Source organism: Pteropus medius, unplaced genomic scaffold (genome assembly GCF_902729225.1).
Source record: "Pteropus medius unplaced genomic scaffold, Ma_sr-lr_union100, whole genome shotgun sequence".
Lineage (NCBI taxonomy): Eukaryota > Metazoa > Chordata > Mammalia > Chiroptera > Pteropodidae > Pteropus > Pteropus medius.
In genome coordinates, this window is record NW_024340696.1 from 10980149 (window position 1) to 11004091 (window position 23943).

Sequence of the window (23943 nt, forward strand, 5' to 3'; positions counted from 1 at the left end):
TTTGTCAGATGACCTGAGAGTTTTATAAGTATTAATACATTATATTTCATAATATATATGAGAATTAATAAAGTCATATGGGTATTTCTCTGTGCAGCCTGATTGTTTATATCTTTTTACTTTTTAACTGCCGTATTTGTGAGTCCTAAATTGTTTCTACAAAAAAAGAAAAGAAAAAATTGCTAGACCTAGAGCAAAATTGTGACATAGATGAAGTTTGAATTCGGTGACTTCTGCTTCTCCCTCAGCTTGCTTGTCTTTGTTCTTTGCTGCTACATCACCACCACATGTGGCCTACACTGGGCTCCATTCTGGGTCTCAGCCAGCTACCAAATGACTTATAATTAAGATGTTGCCTGAGAAAATGTTTACATGACCTCTACTGGGAATGTATTTACATTTTGTGGTAAATTTTTACTTCGATATATTAAAAGCGTATAAAGTTAAAAAAATAATACAAATAACCCAATGGTTTACCCTTAACCAAGCTCCAATAGTTTATACTTTTCCTTGTTTTATCATTTGCTTGCTTTCTTTATTTGTATGTGTATATGTATACATTTTTCTGAACCATTTGAGAATATGTTATAGACATCATGCCTCTTTATGACTAAATACTTCAATATATATTTTCTAAGAAAAAACATTCCCTACATAACCACAGTACAATGATCAAAACCAGAAAATTTGACTAAAGGTGTGAACAAGCAAATCAGTGGGTGAACTAACACCAGGATAAACTATGTCACAAAACAAGTAGGTGGTGGAGTAGGTGGCGGTTTGCCTTAAGGGATTTAATAAGATCTTTTGTTCAGATACATTATATCCTCTGTGTCATTTTAAAATATACATTCCTTTAGGATGTGAAAGCTTTCTCATATTTAAGAGTTCTCTTTTAAATATATATATATACACACACACGCACACACACATATATGTGCTTGTTCACACCTTTAGTCAAATGTTGGTGGAACACCTACTGAGTGTCAGAAAATTTCCAGGTGCTGAGGATAAAGAGAAAAAAACAAAACCCCAAATCCACCTATCCTCTTGGAGCTTCTATTTAAGTGGGGGAAGATACACAACACATTCAAGTTAAGTTGGTTATACAGTATATTACAAGGTAAGAGTGCCATGGGGAAAATGTAAAGCCGGGATGGTATGATTGAGAATGCTGGAGGAGGCTTTACTGTGAAATGCGGTGTCAGGAAAGGCCTTCCTGAGAAGGTGACATGGTAAAGTACAGTCCCACAGGCAAGGCAATGTGACTTCTGTAATTTGAGGAGGCAGAGATTAAAAGAGCATTCAGTGAAAGATCTGGGCCCTTGACAAGTTCTACTAGTGAGCCATCTATAATTCAGGGAGGAGGAAGGTAACAGTGATGGTTATTCATTGGTATTTAGAATATCGGGTGGGAGGGGAATGGGAAAAATGTGATCCCAGTGCAAGTTTCCAGAGAATTAAGCTAGGCCTTACCAAGTAGAATAAGAGGAAGATATGGTAAGGGACAAAAATGAAGGGCTAGGAGGGATAAATGGGGCAAATTTTTGAACAACCGCTGGCAGAAAGCTAGACTAAATAAACATATAATGCATATGTTGTACATTGTATCAAGATTTTCTATTTTAAGAAAGTAAATAGACCTTTGTTTTCAAATTGCATGAAACAATTGCTTTTGACACTTGACACCAGAAGGAGAATTTTGCTTCACAATGTCTTAGAATTAAATCTGTTTATATCTACATAGCCTGAACAAGGAGTTTCATATAAATGATGATACAGGTCAATGGATCCTCCTGCCTGGTGGCAATCGAGTCTTTTAATGGACATGTTTCCCAGGGAATATTCATCCTATTATCTTAAAAGTTTGGTTTTAGATTTGGTGATATCAAAATTAATAACATCATCTTTTGTGTCAGTGCATTGTATTTCGTTGGATTCTGAACAGAGAACAGCATTTTCTAAATAACGATTTTATTCAATACCAACAAAAATAATCATGTGTTTATATTAATAAAATATAAAAATCTGTGGCCAAATCTGTTTACTGAACCAATCGTTTGGAATTATTTTTAGGGATCAGATTGGTTTAATGTATTTTAAAACTAGGGCTGATTTTTACAAGTGTTTTCACTTAAACTCTTTGCAAATTATAGTCATAAAGCCAATGAATAGAATGCTACCTAGGCAGCCAATATAAATTCATTGTCGTTATTTACATAAGCACACATCTTATTTTAACAAACAAGATATGACATGATCTGGAAGTGCCTTGCTTCTCCATTTCTCTTTCACTGAAAATAATTCCTTAGGAATCCAAATCAACATTGATGGAAACAGAACAAAACAAAACACAGGACAATATTATATAAAGAACAAAGATTAACACATGACTCCAGGTCTTTTTTAAAATTTACTTTGTTGATATTTATCTTAGTTAATGAAGAAAATGATTAGTTTGATTCTTTCCACATTTATGCAACAAACTATGGGCTCTGGAGATCACTGAACAGGGCTAGAATTCTGGCTCTATCCCTTAATAATCGTGTAACCTTGGACAAGTTATTTATTTAATCTTTCTGTGCCTCAGTTTCCTGATCTGTAAAATGAGGATAATATTAGTACCTAAATCTTAGAGTTATTGGGAGGATTAACTGAGCAAATTCACACAAAAAGCTTAGAACAGTCCCTGGCACAGAGGAAGCAATCAACCAATTCTAGATGTGCAGGACTACAACAGAGAGGAACTCAAAAGCCCCTGCTCTCATGGAGCTTACACGCTACTGGCAGTGTGGCTGGGTTGCGTGGGGAAAGACATCACACAAATTACACACCTATTAATATCTTTACAATTGTGTTAAGTGTAATGAAGGAAAAACAAAGGGCACTAAAGATCAATCTGTGAGCTGCTTTTCCATGAACTGCGAAAGTTAAGCTTTTATGACAGATTCTCAATATCACACTTTTGTAAAATTAAGAACATTTGAAATTTCCCCTATTATGTATCAAGCCATTATATGTAGTTTGATTGAAAAAAAATCAAACTTAAAAGTTGAAAACTTTTCATTTGAAGATGCTGGTATAGTTATACACCAAGGTGTTTGAAGAGAATTCTTAGCACCTGAGACGGGGGAAATCATTGAATCCATTTGATTACAATGACAAGCCAGTCAATGCCTTATTCATATTTCACTTTTCAACATGGCTCTTTAAGGAGAATTTTCAAAATTCTTATTCTTGGAAAGGCAAGATTACATAGTGGTTCAGGGCCCAGGTTTTGAAATCGGGAGACCAAGGATCTAGGCTCGGACATTTTGCTAACTTTTAAGCTTCAGATGAGTTTCTCCACCTCTCTTAAGCATCAGATTCTTCACATTTAAAATGGAGAGTAACAAAGTTTTCATGGCAAGATTGTTGTGAAGGTTAAATAATATAGTCTGGTAAACATCTAGCAGCATCTAGTACATAGTAGACACTGTAAAAAGGGGAACTGCTAATCAAAACGGAAACCTAAAAGGCTGAGCTTTCTTGCTATGAATTTTAGACGATTAAGACCATTAAAGACTTGTCAATGTTTCATTTTTGTTTTTTTTTAAAGGCACGTTTTTCTATACATATAGTCTGTGCTAAAGAGGAAATAACATAATATAAGAGAGTAAGATTACTGGGTAAGCCTTACTTGCAGAATCAGTATTGGCATTTAATCCAAATTCCCATCAATCTTTTAGTTGCAAATAATAGTAACATTAGGGTATGTTAAAAGCTCACTTTGCACAGAGGAATTCAGCTCAGGATTTCTGACTGTTGAAGAGCTGAGAGCCTATTTCCAGAGTTCAAAGCTCCACCCAGGAGGGCCTAATCTTCCCTCAGCAAAACTGGCAGGCCTCGAACGCCCGCGTCCCGGGGCAGCTTGAAAGATTCTGATAACCGGGGGTGAGTCCGGTCCCTGTTTGTAAGGCCAGCTCCTGGGTTCATTAATTCCGGAGTTTGGAAGTCGGAAGGGCGTAGCTCCCCTCCTTTCCACAACGCTCTCCAGCCCGTCCCCATCCTCGGGTACCGTCTCCCTCTTGGAGCCCCTGCTCCTCACCCCTCTGCTCTTCACCCCTCTGCTCCTCACGGGTTCACCCCCGTCCTTATTTGGCTTTGATCCCATCCTGCCTAGAGCTCGAACGGTTAATCAGGAGGCGGTCCTCCCAAGCGCGCGGGACGAGGGGCGGAGCTTGTTGGCATTTGAGGTCGCCCGGTTCAGCGCCGGGGCTGTAGACGCCGTAGACCTGCTGAAGGTGTAGACGCGTGATCCGAGGCTGCTTGTAACGTTCTGCTACGCCAGTCGGACACCATGGCAGAAAAACGGGATCCAGCCAGTGACCAGATGAAGATTTGGAAGGAGCAGCGGGCGGCGCAGGTACACTCTGCGCTCTCCGAAAGCTGGGCGTCAGCGAGTAAACAGCTTTGGCTTCCCCAGCGCAGCGAAGTTCCTGGGGCTGTACCCCTGATCAGGGGCGGGGGGATGGAGTTGGGGAGCTGCTTTTCGTTTCAGATGGAGTTACATTCGCGGGGATGAGGGGAGAGGGTTCTGTGGCGTGGGGCAGCGGGCCTGCAGGATTGGTGAGTGGTTGGTTGGTGCAGGCTGTGGCGCGTGCAGGGCGCGGCTGCTTGGCTCCGTATTCGCACTTTTGCCAGCTGGGACAAAGGTAGCAGTTTGAGAAGGCAGTGGAGAAAGAGGCAGAGAGCTGCAGCTGCAAGAAAGGAAGTGAGGGGGGAAGTGGGGACAGGCTCTGTTATGGACTTGCTCAACGATAACTACAAGCGTTCATATTTGAGGAGTGCCATGGGGTTACGGACCGTGTCTTATCATCTCGATATGCCTAGCACTTATCACGGTGACTGATATCTAGTACGCACAGCATTAAACGACTAAATAAAAGAATTTTTATATCATTATTTGCACTAAAAAAAAAATCATGCCTAACATTTTAGCGCTAGAAGCGACATTGGGGATTAATTAATGTGTTTATTCACACCTATTCTTTGAGTGCCTACATGTGCTAGGCACTGTGCTGTGGGGGAGGGGGGTGTACAAATTTCAGTGAGGCCAGAACTAGGATTTCGAGAGGCTCAAAACTGAGCCTGGGACACACAAGACAGATAAACAGTTGATTACCATTTATTGTAGTTAGGGCTCTTACATAGATTATCTGTAAAGGGAATGACTGACAGGCTTCCCAAAGCAGGTGACATCTGAACAAGAGCTTTAAAGATGAGTAGGAGTCCAGCACAGTGGTGGTGTAGGAGACATTCCTGGCCTGCATCCAGGAGCGCAGAGTCTTAAAGGGTGTCTTTGAGGAGACAGAATTAGATGAGAGCCCATAGGGTCTGGGTCATCTTATCAAATTGACCCAGAGAGTCTGAGGGACTTGCTCAGTTCCCATGATGGCTGGTTAATGGCAGAGGGAGGACTAGAGTCATGCTTTTTCTCAATGCCTAGTGCTCTGTCTTTATGAAATGAGGTATTAATGCTAAGTGCTCTCAGATGGCTTTATAGTTCCCTGAAGGTGAGAAGGCTGCCTTTCTCTTCTAAGGGCCTAGAAAATCTCTCTTCTCATCCTACCCTTTATTCTATGCCACTAAGGTAGCTCAGTTTTTCATGAGTTCTTAAAGTGAACCAGAGAGACCTCAGAGTCTTGTCGATCAAAGACATCCAGCTAATTAGTGGAAGAGTCAAGATTAGAATTCAGCTCTTGAAGCCAGAACTCTTTCCATACCCAGTGGTTGCTAAATCCTAGTTCACACAGAACTTTTCATGAATACTTGGTGAATTGAGAAAAATATGGACAATGTAGTGAGTTTTTCCATAAAACAATATTTATTCATTTTTCAAGGACTCTTCTTTATTTTGAGACTAGCTTGCCTCTTCATTATTTAGGAGAGTAAGACCCTGCTGGTGATTTACCCTACATGGTTATCCATGAGAAATAGCTGCCCCACAAAACACATCCACAACTGGGGGAACTTAGAGTTGAAATTGCTGTCTCCTCTGCCTCTGGCATCATAATGCACCGTGGACATTGTCCTGATTGGCAGTCCCCTCAATGTCTTGTTATTCCTCACTTTTAGCTGCTCTGAGTGAAAACATCTTATTTCTTTGAGACGATCTCCCCACCACACCCAGACCCTCCAAAAAGAATTTTGCATGTGTCACAAAGCCCATATAAATTCCAATGCTTTATTTTGAAAAATTTCAAACATCCAGAAAAGTTGAAAGAATTGTGCAGTGTATACCCATATATCCACCATCTAGATTCTACAGTTAACATTTTGCTATATATCTTTTATTACATGTATTCCATCTGTCTATCATTCCTTCATACCCCCATTAACCCATTTTGGGGCATGCATTTCAGAGTAAGTTGTAGACATTAGACTTTACCCCTAAACACTAAGCATGAAAATGGACAGAGTTTAATGTTCATGTTTTTAAGATAATACTTATATACAGTGAACTTTAGAAATATTAGCAGACCATTCCATGATATATACACCTGTGAATCCTATTCCCTTACCGAGATATTGAAGATTATCACCACCCTGGAAGGTTCCCTCACGTATTTTCCCAGTCATTTCCGGCAATCCCTGTAGTCCTGCCCCAGGCAACCAGTGTTGATTTTCCTTTTTAACCATTGATTTATGTACTTTTTTGTGTAATGCTTCTTTCATTTGGCAAAAATGTTTTGTTTTAAGATTCATTAATGTTGCATGTATCAACAGTTGTTTTTTTTTTAATGACTGAGTGGTGTTCCATTGTATGACTATCCCACCATTTGTTTATCTTGTTACTGGACACCGAGGGTATTTCCAGTGTTTGGCTATTATGAATAAAGCTGCTATGAAAAACTCTTACACAGGTCTTTTTGTGCACATATGCTTTTATTTCTCTTAAGAAATATGCAGGAATAGAAATACTGAGTCATAGGGTATGTGCATGTTTTATGAGGACCTGCCTTTCCCTAAAGTGGTTGTACCACTTCATATTTCCATCATCGGTGCCTGAGAGTTCCAGTTGCTCCACATTCTGTCAGCTTTTAGTGTTGTCAGTCTTTTAATTTTAGCTATTCTGGTGGGTGTGAAGTGATGTCTCGTTGCAGTTTTAATTTTCATTGCTCTGATGATCAGTACTACTGAGCATCTTTTTACGTACTTATTGATTATTGGTATATGTTCCTTGGAAGTATCTGTTCAGATCTTCTGTTCTTTAAAACATTGGGTTGTCTTTTTATTATTAATTCATAGCCCATATTTTAAGTTAAATCGTGCGTGGGTTGTTTAGTACTAATATGTTTATACCATTATACATTTTGAGATCTATAATAATAGATCTATAATAATAATAGATCTCAAAATATATAATGGTATAAACATATTAGAAATTTATTTCTCTGTTACATAATGAACCAAAGTGGTTTGAGGTTGAAAAGGGGGAGTGAATGATACTCTGCTTCCCACAGTTATTGGGGTCTCTGGGCTGAAGGAGGCTGTCCCCTTGTTAACACATGGCTTTTAAGGTTGCTGTGGGCATCACTGTTAGCCACAGAAGGTTAAGAGCATGGAGGAGTGTGTGTGGAAGGTTTGGGGCCCAGGCTTGAAGCGGTGTAGATCACTTCTACTTATATTCCATAGGCTAGAACTTTGTCACATGGCCACACCTAACCATGAGGGAAGCTGGGAAATGTAATCTACCTCTGTGTCCAGGTAGCTGACCCTACTACATTATTCAAACCATACATTCCAAGTTTGTCGAAAATCTATCCAGCTATTGTCTTGTGATGTGAATAGCAAACAGACATAGTCTATTTTTAAAAGCTATTTTCTTTGAACTTTCTGACATTAAAATATTCTTTCTGTTAGAAAATTATGATAGTAATGGATAGTATTTTTTAAAAAACTCCCCTGTTTGAGAAATGCTTTTATATAAATGGGCAGCTGTGCCCTCTCACTCCCCAAGTTATTTTTACTTTTACTGGACTGTGAGAGCTTTAAGTTTTGGAACTACTGTCAGAGGGCACCACATCGTGTCCTCTTCCCGTAAGACCCAGATGCAGAATGCCAAGCTGGGTGTATCCACCTTTGGAACCAGAGTGTTGCTCTATGAGTAAGCAGTTTATTGGGCATCTCTCCTTGTGCTCAGATTCTGTTGCTGACCAAATGAGCTGGGAGCTTTGTAAACTTTGATGGGCGAGCACTGAATCAAATATGTTTGTAGGTATGACTTGGATCTTCTTAAAGATCTTTATTTCTTTCTCTCAGAGTACATTCAGGAAGGAGGGTGCTTCTCCAGCTATTCCCAGTCACTCTGGTTGGAACTTAAGTGGGAACTTTGTTGCTCACTGCTTAGAATGCCATGTGCTCTTCCTTTGGGATACTTAGGCTTAATTAGTGGCCTCTGATCCCTTAAAAATCGGAGAACTGGAATGTGAAGCTATCATTATGACTCCTTTTGGATTCAAAGTTAGGGTTTGGCGGTACCATTCTTTATCAATTTAAAAACAAAAAATAATGTTTAGTAAGTTCTTGGAACTTCTGTGAGCAGGGGGCACTAATCAGTGGAAACTATGTTGATAAAATGTTTCGCCAGATAAAGTCAATCTTAGTCTTACCAGGAAGATGTCTATATTCATGCCTTAACTCCGGCCCAAAAAACCAAACAAACAGCAAAGCCAAAATGGAATTTAACTTTGAGTCTCTACTTCTAAACGTGGTGCCAGTTTTTAGCCAAACCAAAGTACCAACTTCCACAGCAGTTTTTATAACAATTTTTTCTTAGGTGTTTGATCAGAATTTAAAGTTGTAAGTTAAAATATTTCCCTTTTGTGTTTTGGAGGGGTGATGCGGGGAGAGGAAATAGGCTGCTTCTACTTCTTCGTGCTTTGAAATAATCTTTCTTGGCCATTTCAAATCGATCCAAACTGTAATTTATCACTTGTTGGATCTACAAGCATTTGTTGTGTACTTGTTGATAACTGTCAGGTGTTAGGGATAGAGATGTAAAAGGCGTATACTGTCTAGAGAGAAAACAGACAATTATAATATTTTGTTCTGTGGGGCACAAAAAGATGCCCTTGGCCCAGCTTGAAGGTTCAGGGCAGGAGAAAAGTTTAAGAGAAGCTTATATGGATGTTCCGGATAACTAGCTGCCAGGAAGATGTAAACATGTTAATAGGTACAAGTGCTCCTTTTTGAGAAAAGGTGGGGCACTCTTCAAGTTACTTAAATTATCTGAGCATATAGCATCACCCATTAAATGACAATAATAACATTTATCTCACTGGATTATTGGGAAGCTTCAGTGAGATAACTTGTGTAAAGGTAGCTAGGATAAAGCCTCGTACATGGCAGGTACTCCAGAAGTGGTAGTTACAAAGGGAAATTAGAAATTATATACAGTTCTATCAAATGCATTGATTCTGTCTGTCTTTTTGGTTAGCTTTGGACCAGAAATAGGCATGCTCCTCCGCCCCCCATCATATCACTAGAGAAAGCTCAAAGCTGGCATCGTGAGATGTTTCTTTTGTCTGTTGCTTATAAAAAACAAAGGATGTAAGCTACGGGGCATGACCATGTTTTCGTTTGACAGCACTCACTGTCTTGCAGGAGCCCTCTGCCTTCCCTCCTCCAAGACTGCAGACCTGAACCATTGTGTGTACAGAACATAGGGATGCCTCTTGCCAGGCTATGTGTCCATGGGGACGGGGAGGACAGGGACCATGCCGGGTGAATAAATGAGGGTCGAAATGAGTGCACCTGAAGGTCCCCTTGTTCTAAATGCTGCACCATCCAACCTGCAGAGGGGTCACCTTGGGATCGTTGAACTTCTAATGTGGCCCTGGTGCATTACAGCTGGCTTTTTGTGTCCTTGACGTGCAGACAAACTCTGACTTACTTTTCTCTCCAGCCATTTAACTCCCAGCCTCTGTCTGAAGTCTGCTATCCTGTCGCTCTCATCTCTTGGTCAGGTGGTTGCTGCCTGTGCCATTTGTGGACTTTCCATTTTCCTCTTTCTCTCCTTTCTTTCCCTCCTGTCACCTCTGCCCTCTCAGCTTCTGCAGGGTGTAGCTTCATCTGACTATATTCATTTAATCAGGTATCATCTGCCAAGTCTTTCCTTTCCTGGATATTTTCGTCATTGCTCGTAGCTGTGGAGGACTGTTTTTCACTGCTTCCACTTGAGAGTGCAGAATGGTTTTGGACATTTGACCTAAACAAAAACAAACTGTAGTTACATTGGCGTTGATGACGGTGCTTACTCCATGGAACTGACCTGAGAATTAGAGCACAGGATGCTCGCCGCCTTCTTTCTGAGGCGCTTCCGCTCCTCCTCAACTTTTATCAGCAACATTCTGGAGAGAGACTGTATTCATAACCTCTGCTTCTTTCCCTCCTGTTTAGTCCTTAACCCCCCACGCAAATCTAACCTGTCCCCGATTTAAAGTCAAAGAAAAATTTTAAAACGTCTTTATTATCATAGGACCTCAGGTGCCCCCAACTGATGTAATCACAAGCAAGTTACACTGTTATCATTGCTCTGTCTGGCTCTCGTTATTTTATTTACCTCTAAAACTATCCGGCATAGTCACGAGAGACCCCCAGGTTTCCAAGCCCAGTAGCTTCTTTTCAGCACTCATTCATTGCATTGATTCTTTTCATCTCAACAAATAGACTGCATCCTTCTTCACACCTTCTAATAAATACTCTCATCTTTAGCTCTGAGGTCAGTTTGTCTTATCTAAGGTTGCCCTAAGCATCTCCTGAAGTCAGGGATCTTTTCTCACGGGCCTGCCTTCCGTGCTGCTGACCCGCAGAAGCTTTTCCTGCTCCAGGTGTTTTGAATGCAAATTGCATACACGTTAGCTTGTGTGAGGAAGGCTGCTAAAAATGAGGACAATTGATCTATTAGAGCAAGGGATTAGAAGAGGTGTTCAATGCGCCATTTCTAACTTAAGGGGGATTTAATAGTGTGTGTGAATCTCGTTTCTTAATTCTGCAAGTTCCAAGGTCTCTTTTATTCAGTACATTTTCCCAAAGAGCTCATGGTACTTTCATAGTTTTTTTTAAGTGATCCCCTCCCCCAATATGTCCTTCTGAAGAAGAGGCAGGTCTTGAGTTTGTTTAATATTCAGGACAAATGTGGTTGGAGAGTCAAAGTTACAGACTCCACTCCAGGTTTGTGGAACTTCTGAGCATAGTGCTTTTCTGAGTATGTGAAGTGGGTACTCTTGACTTTTTCATCAGAAGACCTTTTTGCGTTGTTCTCCCAAGATGGAAGTGCTTAGCTTTGCTTCACCCACCCATCTCCCTTGATTTCCCAGGCGAAGACATTGGAGAGTCAATTGTCTGTGGTCAAACGCAGAGTATATGACCATGGAATAAGACGAAGCTAAGAAGAGCTGCCCAGGATCACGAGGAGCTTAAAGAACACTGCCACCACCCTAGAGAAGGGACAGTGAGAGGCTTCTCATGTAACTGAAATTGGAGAATTGAGTGGATTGAAACTAATTCTTTATTACAGTAAAATAATGTATACCATTTCAAAAACATTTAAGATCTTTAGACATTTAATACTATAAAAGTCATTGACTTTTTTTTTAATTGAAAAGAGATATTGCTTGAGAGAACCCACATTAATATCTGTGGCAGTAATAAAGCATTTGTGAATTCTGAGTAAAGCATTAACTAGCATAGATTCTCCTGAGACCATCTCACTGTTAGTTTGGACATTCAGTGTTAAACACATATGATTCATTTTTGGGGATCCTGTCTGGGAGTGTCCTGTGTGGAGCCTGGTGTTCGTTATCTAGAGCAGGAGCCCAGCAGGTTGACAGGTTATTTATTCATCTTTCTGCTCTTCAAAGCAGATTTCTTAGCAGATTGGTGTTGAGATTTATGAAGGACTTCTGAAACCTGACTATAAATTTCAGACCATGGCATATCTTGTATTTCAGTACTTTGGACACAGGAATATTATTTGTTTGTTTGTTTGTTTATTTATTTATATTTATGATGGTGACATTGGTTAACGAAATCCAGTAAGTTTCAGGTGTACAATTCAACAGTAAGGCATATATATATTGCATGTGTGTTCACTACCCATAGTCAGATTTCTTTCTGTCACCACATATTTGATCTCTTTTACTCCTTCTACCTCCCTCTTCCCCCAGCCCCCTACTCTCTGGTAACCACTAGTCTATTGTGCATGTCCATGAGTCTCTGTTTGTTTGTCCTGTTTGTTTGTTGTTTTTAGGTTTATATCCCACATATAAGTGATATGTGGTTTTCAACTTTTTCTATCCGGCTTATTTTGCTTAGCATGATTATCTCAAGGTCTATCCATGTTGTCGCAAATGGCAGTATTTCATCTCTTCTTATGGCTGAGTAATATTCCATTGTATATATGTAGCACAGCTTTTTTATCCAATCATCTACTGTAGGACACTTTGGGTGCTTCCATGTCCTGGCCACCGTGAATAATGCTGCTATCTTTTCGGATATGGGTTTTCAAGTCTTTGGGCTAAATATCCAGTAGAGGGATTGCTGGATAATAGGGTAGATCAATTCTTAGTTTTTTGAGGAAACTCCGTACTGTTTTCCCATAGCGGCTGTACCAATTTGCAGTCCCACCACAGTGTATGAGGGTTCCTTTTTCTCCGCATCCTCTCCAGCATTTGTTATTACTTGTCCTGTTAATTATAGCTATTCTAACAGGTGTGAGATTATATCTCATTGTGGTTTCGATTTGCATTTCCCTAATGGCTAGCAATGTTGAGTATCTTTTCATATATTTGTTGGCCGTTTGTATCCTCTAGGGAGAAGTGTCCGTTCAGGTCGTCTGCCCATTTTTTGATTGGATCATTTGTTTTTTTTTGTTGTTATTGAGTCATATGAGTTCTTTGTATAGTTTGGATATTAGGCCCTTATTGGAGACATTGCTTGCAAATATATTTTCCCATTCGGATGATTGTCTCTTTACCTTTTGATGATTTCTTTTGCCGAGCAGAAACTTTTTAGTTTGATGTAGTCTCATTCATTTATTTTTGCTTTTACTTCTCTTGCCTTTGAGGTCAAATTCATAAAATCCTCTTTAAGTCCAAGGTCCTTGAGTTTAGTTCCTATGTTTTCTTCTATGCATTTTATTGTTTCAGGTCTTATATGCAGGTCCTTTATCCATTCTGAGTTAATTTTGGTGTGTGGTGATAGACAATAGTCTAGTTTCATTCTTTTGCAGGTGGCTTTCCAGTTTTCCCCAGCACCATTTATTGAAGAGGCTTTCCTTGCTCCACTGTATGTTTTTGGCTCTTTTGTCAAAAATTATTTGGAAATTATAGGAAATTTGAAAAGAGTTTGGGGAGAAGGTATAAAAATCGCAAAACCATGTAACTACGACAATGTAAATTAACTTTTTTTTTTTTTTTTTGGTACTGACTCTCCTGCATTCTTTTTCCTTTCATGTTCACCTAGAGTCCTGATGTCCTCACCACCGGGGCTGGTAATCCAATAGGAGACAAACTTAATATTATGACAGCAGGCCCCCGGGGGCCCCTCGTCGTTCAGGATGTGATTTTCACTGATGAAATGGCTCATTTTGACCGGGAGAGAATTCCTGAGAGGGTCGTGCATGCTAAAGGAGCAGGTGAGAGCTATGTCCTTTTTATTTGTAAAAGGTTCATTTTATAACACCTGAGTTAAAAATGATTTCTCAGAGGGTTGGAGCGCTTTTAATAGAAATGCCAAATCTCCATTCCTGAAAGGAAGGAAAAAATGTAAAAGAGGAATTAGTAATCAAAAGAGAAGTTAGTAATTAAATGATGATATTTCACTGGATTAAACATTATAGATAAAATTCTTTATTTTGATAAAAATAGATGGAATCTTCTTTCCCTTCCATTATGCGGTTTAGTGAAATAAAAATAAGGATACATAGACACAGACATACTGTTACTATAAGTGGATTTAGATAGTGCATTAATTGGGTAAATACTGAAATGAACTGTACAAAATTGAGGATACTTGTGTCAGGGTGGCGGGTTTGTGGTGATTTTTTCCTTTTTGTCCAAAACTTTTGTAAAACTTTCATCTTTTATTACAGAAATAAAAGATGGAGGCGGGTGTGGCGGGGGGAGGGGATGCGGTATTTAAAGGAAAGCTAAAAACTCAGGAAAAATAAAGCTTGATAGAAAGGAAGAAAAAGTTTTTCTCTTAGCTGCTCACTTGGACTCCCAGTTAGGACTTCCTAATTTTTAAATTTTCTCTTCTTCCATATGCTCCAGCTTGTTCCACATGGTTTTTCCACGATGACTTTGATATGTTGTTCAGTTTGTTGTTTGGTTCTGTGGTGTCCTTCCTAAGTGTGTATTCTTTCTTTCTCTGTGTTTTCTTCTCTCCTCCCTGTTCTTTTTCTCTCCTAAGTCCTACCTGTACTTCAAGGCCCTCTCAGGCCCTGTGTCCCTGGGTCAGCCTTGGCTAATTACTTCCAGCCCCATCATCTCCTCCTCCTCTTGGCTCTAGCTGTGCAGCACTCAGTTTAGCATGGAATGATAATAGGGCCTTGCCTTTTATCTCATCATTTTGTGTTTGGACGGTTCCCCTTCCCCCATCACATTGGAAGCTCTCAGAAGGTCAATGCGAAGCTATCAGTTTCTCCTGTCACGCAGTTGCCTGTTGAGGGTCCTATGGTCTGAGTGATGGTCTTATGATGAGGATTTCTATGTCTTTCTTGTCAGGGGCTTTTGGCTACTTTGAGGTCACGCACAACATTACCAGATACTCCAAGGCAAAGGTGTTTGAGCACGTTGGAAAGAGGACCCCCATTGCAGTTAGATTCTCCACTGTTGGTAAGTCGGTCTGTTTGCAGGACTGGTATTGCTTAACCATATTTGGGGCATTTATAACTTAATTAAAAAAATTCTTATTAGAAGAGAGAAAACAAGCACTTTTCCAAATTACAGCCAGGTTTTACAATAGAAAAAATATTTTGAAACATGTAGGAAGTTACTGATAATTCTGTTTGTTGAGATCTTAGGAAATCACTTATGCAGAGGCCGCCTCTGCAATTCTGCGGAAATGGGAAAGAACTTTGCTATTAATGGCCTCAGTGGAAGTGTGGAGTAGGGATCTTGTTCAATCACCACGATCATAGCTGTCCTTTATTGAGAATAACTCTATGCCATCCATGGTTACGTGCTTTATAGACATTAGCTATAATCTAATCTTTAGATTTACTTTGCTAGTTGGGATTATTTCGAGAGGTTAAGCAACTTTTCTCATGTTGCAGAGCTAGTAAGAGTTAGATCTGTCACACTACATCTCAACACACCACAATGTTGTGATTCTGTTTCTTTTTTATTCTGTATTTGTGTAGTTTTAAAATACTATGGAATGCAAACATACATGAAATTAAGAATAAGAACCTATATTTTAACTCATTTTTTTAATACTAACTTCATAATTTTGACAACTCATTTCTCTTTGTTCACTACCTTAACCTTCAAAATTATTCTCTTATTTTAATTTAAATTTTAGTTACCTATTTGAACAAAACTACCTTATCATGTTAAATGGATAATCTTTTCAGTTGTTATTACACATAGAGGCATACCTCAGAGGTATAGCAGGTTCTGTTCCAGACTACCACCATAAATTGAGTCTTGCCCTCAATTTGTAAAAAACATATCTGTGAAACACAATAAAGCAAAGCACAATCATACGAGGTATGCCTGTACTCTCTTATTACTCTCAATTAATTCTTTTGTTTAATTTGTAGACCAACTTAGCCGATGGGTGGTAGAAATAATAACCCAGACACTTAAATACCTAATTTACTTCTACGAAATGGATTGGAAACGGTAGAGCCTAATGTTTCTTTTTGACTTTAGCCTTCTTGGATGCAAAATACTCTGGCTGATGCTACGTTTTTCCCATATGAATCTTTTAGCTGGAGAATCAGGCTCAGCTGATACCGTTCGTGACCCTCGCGGGTTTGCAGTGAAATTTTACACAGAGGATGGTAACTGGGATCTTGTTGGAAATAACACCCCCATTTTCTTCATCAGGGATCCCATGTTGGTAGGTGATAAAGTATTGTGCACTCTCCAAATGTTTGTGGATTTAAATTGATTTCAAATACTCTGTATAGATTGGCATTTAAGGGAAAGCCTTGGGAAAGGCAGAGAGAAGAAAATTTCGGTTGACTGGATTGCCTCTTTAAACACATTTCTCTGTATTTAATATCTTTTCATAAGCTCCAATAACAACAGTTACCATTGGTCTTAGATTTGGTGTTTCGGGATTCACTGACTTAATGAGAACAGTTCAGTTTTCCTTTCAGAGCGTGGAAAATTAATAAAAAGAGTCATTTGCCCTAGAAACTGGTAGTGGGTAAATTTAATGGTAGGGTTTGGCAGTTTAAAATTCTAGGATGATAGTGTTCGTAATTATGGTGAACGCTATAATTATGGTGTCTTCTATTATACACAATGTATAACATAACCTAGCAATAAGCATTGTGTATAACATAAGACACCATAATTTCTGTAAACCTAGGTTTTTAGTTTTTTCTCTCTTTTTCCATTTAGTTTCCATCCTTTATTCATAGCCAAAAGAGAAACCCTCAAACGCATCTGAGGGATGCAGACATGGTCTGGGACTTCTTGAGCCTGCGTCCTGAGTCTCTGCATCAGGTGGGAATGCTGCTTTTCCAATCTAGTATATCACCTGGTATGGAACTATAATTATGCCTCACAGTGTGTTTCTCCAGTTTTGACTGTTTCATTGGAATTGATTTTTGACTTTCTTTTTGGGAGACTTCCTCAGATTTTGAAGAGTATTATAATGATGATTTTGTTCATCTTCCCCCATTCATGCACTTCGAGTGATGCTAGAAACATTATCAATTAATAGTTAGCAATATTAAGGATTAAAGTCTCTAGTATGAAGTAAAACTCTTTGTATTAGTGAAATGTGGGGAAAGTAGTTTTTAGTTTTTCTTTATAGAATTTTGAGCCATGAGGTTAATGATTTATCTATCATTGTGCTTTACAATTTTTCTTTTTCTTTTTCTTTAATAAATGATAATAATAGTAATTTTTCTTGAGGGTACTTGGGTAGTATGTTACATGTAATTAAGGGATTTTTGGAGACTTGGAGTGTCTTAAAAATCGTGGATGTTTTGATTTAAACTGAAGAACTTTAGGCTTCTTTTTCCTGTTCCCTAGGTTGCCTTCTTGTACAGTGATCGAGGGATTCCAGATGGATACAGGCACATGAATGGATATGGATCACACACTTTCAAGCTGGTTAATGCGGGTGGAGAGGCAATTTACTGCAAATTCCATTATAAGGTACATGTCGCCTCTGTGGCAGGGAGTAAAAGGCTTCCACCACCCCCATCTCTTTACTTGTTCTGAGGATTGGGCAAAGATAAACAAGGTGAAGGCCTCTCTCACTTTTCCCTTACCTCCATCCCCAAGAATGAAAAGTATCGATCTGTTTGATTAGTACCGTGGGTATTTTATTGGCCACCGCTCAAGTGAATAGATTCATGCTACCCAATTAGAAGAACTGTGTGCGGCCTCTCTTTGGTGTCTTCGCGTGGCTGGAGGGTAAGACTACATGGTTGCTGTCAATAGTCAAGGTTCCTTCTCCTTCTGGACCTGGGAGCTCTGCCATACATATCTGGGAAAATGCTCCTTTTGCGTCAGCTCTCTGGTTCGACGCTTCTGGTGTTGTCAGGTACACGTTGAAACTCTTTTCCGCCTGCAGAGGGAAGACCTAAGGTTTTGATTTGGGCTCAAATGTAAGAAGATAATAACAGGCCTCCAGGCTAGGCCAAAGGAGATTTCTACCTGAGTTAGCCTAGCTTTCTAGGATTTTGTTGTTATTGTTGGCATTTGAAGTCAAGCATTAGCAAACAGTAAAGTTTTATGCTCTACCTTTCCCAGCCCTGAGTCATTGTTCTGAGCGTAGCTATCTTTTGGGGTCCAGGATGGGACTAAGGTAGAATTGGGCCATTCTGTCAGTAATACCTATTTCATCATTACTTTCATTTCTCCTAATGTTTTAATTCATTCTTCCATTATTTAACATTTATTAAAGGTATATCATAAACAAGGCAAATAAGTAAAATCAATTACAAATGTCAGAAAACAAAAATTCTGTTTTTAAAATTTGCATTCATACATTCAGAGCAAATCAGTTACCTTCGGTGAAACTTTCGAGAACCTTTTAATAAACCGAAGTGTTTTAAAGGGCTCTCTCTTAGTATGGTCTTAGCATTTGTTAAGAATAAACAATATTCCCAGAGAACTCTAGAAGGTTTTTAGAAAACCTCTGGTAGCCTAAGAACTTGTTTCCAAATACTACGGCCAAAATAAGCAGACACAGAAGTGGACTCGCGACAGAACAGTCTCTCTCTTAATGATATTGCAAGGACCTGTTTTCTTCTGTCCTGTCTTAATCTTTATCTGAACAACTTTTGTAGGTATATCAAATAGGACAACTGTCACTCCTCTTTATGCTTATGACTTGGACCTACAATCTTTGGCAAGGAACATCCTGACCTGTAATTGGCCTATTGGCTTGTAATTGCCAAAGGAAGCAGTGTTACTTAGAGCAGGACTAAATGATTGTATCTGGGACAGCTGGTATGGTTGGTGGCTTTATAGTGAGACCAGTCTGAACTCAGATCTTCCCTCTTCTAGATAACTATGGCTTGAGTATATTATTAAGAGTTCTCTGAGCTCCAGTTTGTCCCTGTAAAACTGGGATAATAATACCAGCTGTCATGGTTCTAGAAAGATTGAATTGTTTATGGATCTGTTGAACAGAAGGCCCGGAGGTAGCCTGAGATCTATGTGGATTCATCAGTCTGGATTATTCTGGCCTGAGATTATTCTTTTCTAAACCCAAGGGATTTAATTAATGTCAGAAAGGTATTGCAACATTATGGTACAATTTAATGTATTAGCTCTCTGGGTGACCTGCAGATGATTTCCATTTTTTAATCCTGAAAGTGGCTTTATTTCTGGTCTAATAGTCAGAATGGTTCACATCTTGCTACCGGTGAGAGAGAGTTGGGTTTTCTGTGGCCGTCATGGACCAGCCTTCCAGAGGTGACTTACGCTAAGGAAATCTTTCCACGGGACTTGGCTTGTTGGGGATCCTGTTAGAAAAAGATGCAGGTGGGAACTCTGTTGAAGAGCAACATGGTATGGTAATGGGAGCCCTTGTGACAGTGACTTAACTTCTTTGGGTCTTAATAGCTTGTTTGAAGAGTAGTCAGAGAACCGTTCCAGAGTAGCTGCATTGAAGTTCTTTTCAGCTCTATGGATTATGATTCTATGATTTCTTTTAAAAAAAGGAAGAATGTGGTGGTGGTGGGATGCACAATCTCAGTAATTGAGTTGAGCTATTATAAAACAGGGAATTAAAAAAATTACTTCATAAAAAAAGAGAAAGTCCTTTAATTTTATTAATTATTTTCTTATTTTAAAAATATGTCTTGATTTTTTTTATGATTCGGAAAGTAACATGAGTATAAATACTCAAATAATAGCTACTCTGGAAAACAGTTTTGAAGTTCCTCAAGAAATTAAATACAGAATTACCATGTGCCCCAGCAACTCTATTTTGAGATAACTACTCAAAAAAACACTGAATTGGATACTTTAAAATGATTAAAATGGTTAATATTGTGCCAAAACTTTTTTTGGCTTGTCTGAAGACAGCAATGCAGCATGCTTTGTATGGGGGAAAAATCGAAAATAAACTATATGTCGACAATTTAAAAAATTCAAATAACATAGACTACAAAAATGAAAAGATAGGACTCATTTTAAGTATGAATTGTATAGATAGATTTCCTAGACATTTAAGAGAATCAGGACCATCCAGTTGAATTTCTTATTGATAAACTCATATTTGTGTCAGATTTGAACAGTGAAATTATTGTTACAAGGAAAATCCAGTCTTTGAGTTGTGTTACAGTCTGTCTTTCAGTGAATTACTGTAAAGTTCAATAACTTTGCCATTAAGTTTCAGCTTGAACTTCTTTCTTTCATTCCGTAGACTGACCAGGGCATCAAAAACCTTTCTAATGAAGATGCAGCAAAAATTTGCCAGGAAGATCCTGACTATGGCATCCGGGATCTTTTTAATGCCATTGCTACAGGCAACTACCCATCCTGGACTTTTTACATCCAGGTCATGACGTTTAATCAGGCAGAAACTTTTCCATTTAATCCATTTGATCTTACCAAGGTGAGTCAGTTAACAACTAAATTGCTCTCTTTTTAAAGTCTCTTCATACCTAATTTTAACAAATTTCCAGTCCAGCATTCATCGTTCATCATGTACAAAATGCAGTGGTACCACTTTAGAGTTTCCCAGCCTGTGAATGAATGCTCACCAGTATTTCACTTCCGGTTCCTGTTCGATAAGTTCATCATGTTCATCTCGGTGGCTTGGTATATTATTAGCAGGGAACAAATTTTGCCCAGGGCAAATGTCGGTGTTGACTGTTTACTGTTGTGAAAGATTCAGCAAATGCACTCACTTTAAGTTTTTATCATTTTATTGGGTTAAACATTATTATTTTCACTTATCATCACTGGCTTCCTTATATTCGAAAACAAGCATTTTTGTGGGTACTTTAAGTTCTTTCAGTTGGTGGTTTTGTAACTGTGAATATGACATTATTTTTAGGTTTGGCCTCACAGCGACTACCCTCTTATCCCAGTTGGTAAACTGGTCTTAAATCGGAATCCAGTTAATTACTTTGCTGAGGTTGAACAGTTGGCCTTTGACCCAAGCAACATGCCGCCGGGCATTGAGCCCAGCCCTGACAAAATGCTTCAGGTAAACCTGGTGGACTGAGAGGTACTGGGCAGGGATGTGTGCAAGGGTGCACATACAACATATACACACACACACACACACACACACACACACACACTCTTTGGTTAATCTGGATCCTTAGTACCTGTGGGACTGATTGAAACACTCTGAGATAGGTATTACAGTATAAGCCAAATTTCGTAGTAAAGTTCCTCAATATGTTGACTTTGACATTTAGTCTCTAAAAAGAAGTTATATTATAAACGCCCCAGGTATTTTTAGAGTAAAGCACTCTGTTAGTCCTGTAACTGATGAGAGTGAATGTCGTTAATTGATGATAACACCTTGGTCAGCATGGATTTATTCATTTCCTCTTCCATGGTGATATTTGAATTTTTCCATCCGTAAAAACTAAATTTACATTGCCAGCGATTAAAGGCAGTGGGTTCGTTTAACCATTTGTCTTGGTAATGTCTTTGGACATTCAGTACTTTTTAATCACTTTCCAATATGCTCTTTCAAGGGTACAAAGAGTAGAAAATTCTTCTTTGGACTAGAAGTCAATTGGCAAATAATTGGCTTAATAATTATTGGGTATTATGTTTTTGGACTATGACTGTGAAACAAAAGTTAAAGAGTATATCTGGGGTCAGACTTCAGTGACCGATGGCTGCTTCTTATGTATGCATCTGGTTCCAGTCCAGGCGTCATTTCTTGGAGGCCAGCTAAGAGTCCTTTGTTTTTAGTTAATAATAACTTTTTGCCTTGACAGTGGGAACATCTGAGGCTTTTATATAAAATACATTTTTTATTAGTTTTTAGTTCACTTTAACTAATATAAATTGAACACATATCTACTGTGTGTGATAGAGTGCCCTGGCTCTATAACAGATATAAAAACACAGGATAACTATAATGTAAGTCAGAATGGTGTGGTGAATCAGAAGTCTTGTCTGATAAGAGGATGGTGACAGTCTCAAGAAAGAAGTAGCACTTGAAGAATTGATAGGATTTTGATTTTCCACAGAGGTAAGATGTGGCAGGAGAGGGACATGAGTATGGGGTATAGAGGCAGATGGTAGTAGGTAGATTTAAACTGTAAACAGTCACTTTTTCCTAAAGTAGAAGAAATAAGATTGGGTACATTGGGCATACGTTGGAGGGGACCTTAATGCTTGATTAGAAATTCGTACAATTGTCCCTTCTAGGAAAAGAAAAGTTTTCTTCGGTTTAGAAATGTGATTGGTATATATCAGGTAGAAGCATTCTGGTTGGTGATAAACAGGAGAAGAGAGAACTGGGAATTGAGAACGGAGAGGGGAAGTCAAGTGGATGACAGGGAGAAACAGAAGTGCTCACAAGGTAACTGGGAAGCAGAGGGAGCCAAGACAGGTCACCCAAGGTGACCCTGGGCCCCGAACCTCCCCCGCCGGGGGTTGGAAGGGAGCCGAACCATGTGAAGGAGTGGGTTAATGGATTTTGCCACTGCACGAAATTATCTCAAGGAGAGATTAGACTGCATAACCCTGGTATTGAGGGAACAGGTTCAGGAATAAAAGGTCACCCAAAGGCTTCTCACGAGAACCCAGGTCACCATGGGTCTCTGGGGTCACAGGGAGACCTGATGGCAGTGAGCAACACTGAGATAGATGCACAAAGAGAAGAGCATTAAAGCTCTGGATGGAGGCCTAAACCTCGGGTAAAGGGCCACGTAGCAAATACAGTTCTCTACACCAGCAAAAAAAACAAATGTTTGAGGCATCTCATAACTGCGGGAAGAGAGTTCTGAAAAAAGATGATAAATGGAAATCGTATAATTCATTTAATGTATTGAATTATATGAATGAATTACGTAAGTTTTATCAGTATTAATTTCAGTTATGGCAAACATTTTAAATTTCATATGCCGTCTTTATAGATTTTTTTTTTTTACATTGAGTTAAAAAGTGTTTGAAGGAGCTTTGTTAGGTTCAGTCAGGATATTAGTTCCTCGCCTAGTTTTTCCAACAACTTCTGAGGTCATTTAGCTGTGAATTCTAATACCACGAAGCACAGTAGGGGACATGCAGAAAAGGACCGTCATATCTATTTAGCCGTTTGGTGACCCACGAAGAATCTTTTAAAGTCCAAGTAGGTAAGTGACATAATCTGCATGGGGTGTTAGGAAGATTCTTTTGGCAGGAATGTGTAGGATGATGTTGTTGGAGGAAGGACTGGAAGTGGAGAGCCAACTAGGAGGACTTTGAAATGACTCCACTGAGCATCCAGGGGTGGTGATAGTTGTGTACTAATGGACAATGTTCTCAGTTACCTTTCAACAAGGTCACATGACTCCATTTTAAACTTTGTTATCCAAAGTGGTAAGCCAGATCATGGCGAAAAGACAAAATAACATAATGTCAGTGACAGAGAGACTGTCCCCTGAGTACCTTCACTCCCATGCTCTGCAGTTTACCGGAAGTGGAGAAGAAGTTGGCCTTCTCCACTGGGTGGGAGAGCTTTGTTTTGCTCTCTCACCCAGGTCCAGCAAGGAGCTCAGGCACAGGGCCTTGGGTGAGGCCCAGATTCAAGTTGATGTCAGGGTATGGCCTTGCTGTGCCCATTTCCCAACCTTGACTCTCTACCCATTAGGTGGCGTAAGGTTGCTTTATAAACACAAGGTGACACAAAACCAGAATTTTATGATAGTGGCTGTATCCAGGAGCTGCTTATGGCTCAGTAGTACCTTCTGTCCTGTTGGTAAATGTAGAGCACAACTTAGTCTGTTTTGAGCTAAAGGAGACAACCAGCCTTCAAACTGTAGGTGTGTCTCAGTCATGGCGGCACAACCCATCATCTAAATCTTACCCTAGACTATCTGAAATGATTGCGAGATGTAGAGTCACTCAGCCAAGAGCAAATTACTGACAGAACTGTGAGGCGAGATTAAGTATGTTGGTTTGAGTGATTTGGTACAAAATATCGGATAAGCTGCCCTATTGAACTAGATTTTTTTATTTTGGCTCATAGTTAGGGATCTAAGAATACTCTTTCAGATTCCAGGTCCATGATACAATCAATGAA

The 23943-nt window shown here is 39.3% G+C and overlaps 1 protein-coding gene across 2 annotated transcripts in view; it reads left to right on the forward strand.

The window, feature by feature from the left end:
* The first annotated feature begins 4214 nt into the window (after nt 1-4214).
* The window catches only part of CAT (catalase), a 30486-nt gene continuing 10757 nt past the window's right edge, over nt 4215-23943 (forward strand). For both annotated transcript variants that reach the window (XM_039866748.1, XM_039866756.1), the window contains exons 1-8: nt 4215-4405; nt 13510-13681; nt 14772-14882; nt 15983-16113; nt 16623-16727; nt 17262-17387; nt 20113-20304; nt 20749-20901. In XM_039866748.1, coding sequence (XP_039722682.1) covers nt 4340-4405; nt 13510-13681; nt 14772-14882; nt 15983-16113; nt 16623-16727; nt 17262-17387; nt 20113-20304; nt 20749-20901 — 1056 coding nt within the window. In that variant the 5' untranslated portion in view covers nt 4215-4339. The remainder of the gene's footprint in view (nt 4406-13509; nt 13682-14771; nt 14883-15982; nt 16114-16622; nt 16728-17261; nt 17388-20112; nt 20305-20748; nt 20902-23943) is intronic.